The sequence below is a fragment of the Otolemur garnettii genome, unplaced genomic scaffold (genome assembly GCF_000181295.1).
Source record: "Otolemur garnettii isolate 467f Iridium unplaced genomic scaffold, OtoGar3 scaffold00022, whole genome shotgun sequence".
Lineage (NCBI taxonomy): Eukaryota > Metazoa > Chordata > Mammalia > Primates > Galagidae > Otolemur > Otolemur garnettii.
This window is the reverse complement of record NW_003852417.1, coordinates 7,246,910-7,250,326: the sequence shown is the minus strand read 5'-3', so window position 1 is coordinate 7,250,326 and position 3,417 is coordinate 7,246,910. Positions and strand designations below refer to the sequence as shown.

At 41.6% G+C, this 3,417-nt stretch overlaps 1 protein-coding gene across 1 annotated transcript in view; it reads left to right on the top strand.

Moving 5' to 3' along the window:
- NBAS (neuroblastoma amplified sequence) overlaps positions 1 to 3,417 on the top strand; it is a 367,205-nt gene that overhangs the window by 253,052 nt on the left and 110,736 nt on the right. Inside the window, 1 exon segment of the mRNA XM_023511811.1 lies at positions 3,230 to 3,417. Coding sequence (XP_023367579.1) covers positions 3,230 to 3,417 — 188 coding nt within the window.

The following is a 3,417-nucleotide window of genomic DNA, read 5'->3' as shown; positions in this document are numbered from 1 at the left end:
TGCTACTATGAAGGGTCTTGTGTCTTTGATTTGATTCTCAGCTTGAGTATTGTTGGCATATATGAAGGCTGCTGATTTGTGTACATTGATTTATAACCTGAGACATTGCTGTATTTCTCTATCAATTCCAGGAATCTCACTGTTGAGTCCTTGGGGTTGTCTAAGTACAAGATCTTATCATCAGCAAAAAGTGATACTTTGACCTCTTCTGTTCTCATTTGGCTATCCTTGACAACCTCCTCTTGTCTGATGGCACTGGCTAGGACACCTAGCACTGTGTTGGATGGTAGTGGCAGTAGCAGCCATTCTCGTCTGGTTCCAGTTCTAAGAGGGAGTGCTTTTCAATTTTTTTCTGTTCAATATGATGTTGGCTGTTGGTTTGTCATAGATGGCTTCTATCAGTTTAAAACTGTCCCATCTATGCCAGTTTTCTATCAAAAAAGAATTCAAGAACATTTCTTTAATTGATTTTTATCATAAAAGGATGCTGAATTTTGTCAAATGTTTTTTCTGCATCTATTGAGAGGATCATAAGGTCTGTTTTTTTTTTTTTTTACTTCTGTTTATGTGGTGAATTATATTCATAGATACTCAATAAAATCATAGGAAATACAATTAAGCTACACATCAAACACATCAAAAAAATAATTCATCATGACCGGTTGGGCTTCATCTCAGGGATGCAAGGCTGATTCAACATGCAACCTATAAATGTAGTCCACCGTGTCATTTTCTTCATGGGTGAAAGGAAATAATGCATTCTCTTTGGCAACATATGAATCTGAGGTTTTATGTAGAGAAGTGAAACTTCCAGCGGGATAAGTAAGAACCTGTGTAGATGTTAACAGTAGTAATCATGTTCATTATTGCTACGTGCTGCCATTTGCAGTTTCATTTTCCACTTACCTTAGGATTTGTTTCATAAATTGCAGGAGAATACAAAGAGAACAGAAATGGGGAGGTGTTGTACAAGTATGTAGGCCTCTCTTGCACACATGTACCAAATCTGGGAGATGTTAGAAATAAAGCATTGAAAATGAATATGGGACCAACACTGTGAGGAACTACTGGTAGAATGGAGATGGCTGATTCCATGAGCACAGGGTGGAAACAGCAGCCTGGTTGGGACAGGACGTGTGGTTACACATGCAAGCGGCTTAGATGGCTGTAGCCTTTCCTTCAGAGTGCATCGGCCAAGTTCAGGCTGAGAGCTTTAGCCGGAAACCACCAGTGAAAGTATACATGTGTATGTGGAGAAAAGCCTTCTTCATCATTGTGGTGAACTGGGTTTGCTGGTGGAGTGTAAATCTGGGGTTCTAGGATCTTCTTCAAAGAATAACTCAGAAGAGCTTTCCTGCCACCCTGAACCCTAACCTTTGGGTATTTGGTCTTGCTCTCTCTACAGCCAGGCAGGAAAGGTGCTAACCAGATGAGGTGAGAGGACAGCAGATGGCAGCAGCGTGCCCCCATGGGGCGGGGCACGTGTAGATGGGCTGCTGGCCCTGAGCACCACCAGGGACCCAAAACTGCAGGGGTGGCTCTGCCCTTGCTATGGTTGAGGATCATGCCCTAAAGTGTTTGGATGTAAGCAGAAAGAGAATTGCGCTAAATTTCAGCCTCAGGTGCACTAAGAGCTGTGGTGTGAGAGCCCCTTTGCCTGTGTCCATTGCCAGAAACTCTTCATATGCAGCTGGTTCTCACATCACTCTAATAGCAGTTAGATTTGGCATTCACTCTGTCTTTCCATTAAGGAAAGGCCTTAGCACATTCTCGTCCCTTTACTGGATTCTGTCACTCTAACTTTTCTGATTCTGTCATGCTACAGGTACTGGAGTAGTTAGCCCAGTTACTAAGTCTTCCAGGAAAACTTCCTGACACTTGCTCCAGCCCAACTCCTTTGTATGCTCATAAAGCCCCATGCTTACTGCTGTCACCTTGTACTACAGTTTGTCTGAATGTCTCTCCCAGTAGACTCCATTCCTGGAGGAAAGACTTATATCCTCCTCGTACACCACTTGGTGCATAATGAGTGCACAAAATAATATTTGTCTCACTGTAGGAGAGTTAGTATTCAAAGCCAGAGTAAGACTCAGTGTGTGCATAGAGGCAAGGGAAAAAATTAAACATGGTAAAGTTGACTTTTATTCAAATCCACCTGCCGGAATTCAAGAGCATTTCTTTAATTGGTTTTTGTCAGTACTCTCAGATTATTCCTTAATAGGATCAAGGGAGAGGCTGTCAGACTAGGTTTGGTAATATAGACTCGACAATGACAAATCTCCTGTGTGCCTCAGAACAATGGCTTACACATTAGAAATGCTGACAGCTTGCTATAATTAGGAGTGTGTTTCTGAGAACCAAAGGTAGAGTCTTGTTTTTTCTCTAATTTGCTTATATTAAAATATGTACCGTGTCTTCCCCTAAATTAGGATTGATTGAATTAATGCTGTTTTAGTATTATGTTCCATGTTAAGTAATTCCAGAATTATGGCTGAGTTGCTGTTACTTCGTTGACACCCAGACTAACTTTAATATAAATAAATGTGGCCAGTTAGTCACTTATTCTCCTTTCCCGTCAGTTGGATTCTAGGTTTTGTTCTGTTTGAATAATTTTGTTGTTAGAGAAGCTGCTAAGAGTCACAGGATGGTATCCTGGTGAGCAGAGTAAAATGAGTCGGATGCTTTTTTATACAACTGGAAGTATTTATGATTTTAGGAAGAGAGGTGAGTTGTTTCTCCCAAGTTATCCCTGGAGAAAATATTTTCTTCTCAGCTGCCCATCCATTTATAGTGAGGTTACTGAACCGCAGTGTTTTTATTGAGAACACTCATGGTGGTCCACAGGAAACTTACCCAGAGGCAATGACGATGAAAATTACTTCTAGAATGAGTTACCATAAATGCTCAGGTGATTGGGAAACAAATGTGTAAAGGATTATGGCAAGAATGTATTATATTTTAAAGTGGGTGGAGGTTTTTAAGGTAGAAGAAGGGACCAGAAAGCTGTGCCTAGGGCCCAGTTCCATGCCCGGTTCATGGACTGCAAGGTAGGTGATTTACCTCTGCAGCTGACTTCACAGAACAGCATGAGCCTTGTTAAATGGCAATAGTGTGTGAAGGGACAGACTGTGCCCTGCAGACATAGTCTTTTTTTCTTTGTTACAAATTATAAATTTGCTCATATTTATATGCTGTTTGTATAATATATTCTTTTCTGTGCTGTTCACAGGCTGATCCCGAAGAACTGATCAAGATGGTCACTAGGCACGTAACTCGACATGGACATGAAGCCTGGCCTGAAGACCTTGTTTCCCTGACCACACAGTTACACTACTACAATGAGCGTCTCCTGGATTTCACTCAGGCTCAAGTCCTTCAGGGCCTTGGGAAGGGTGTGGATGTGCAGCGGTTTACTTC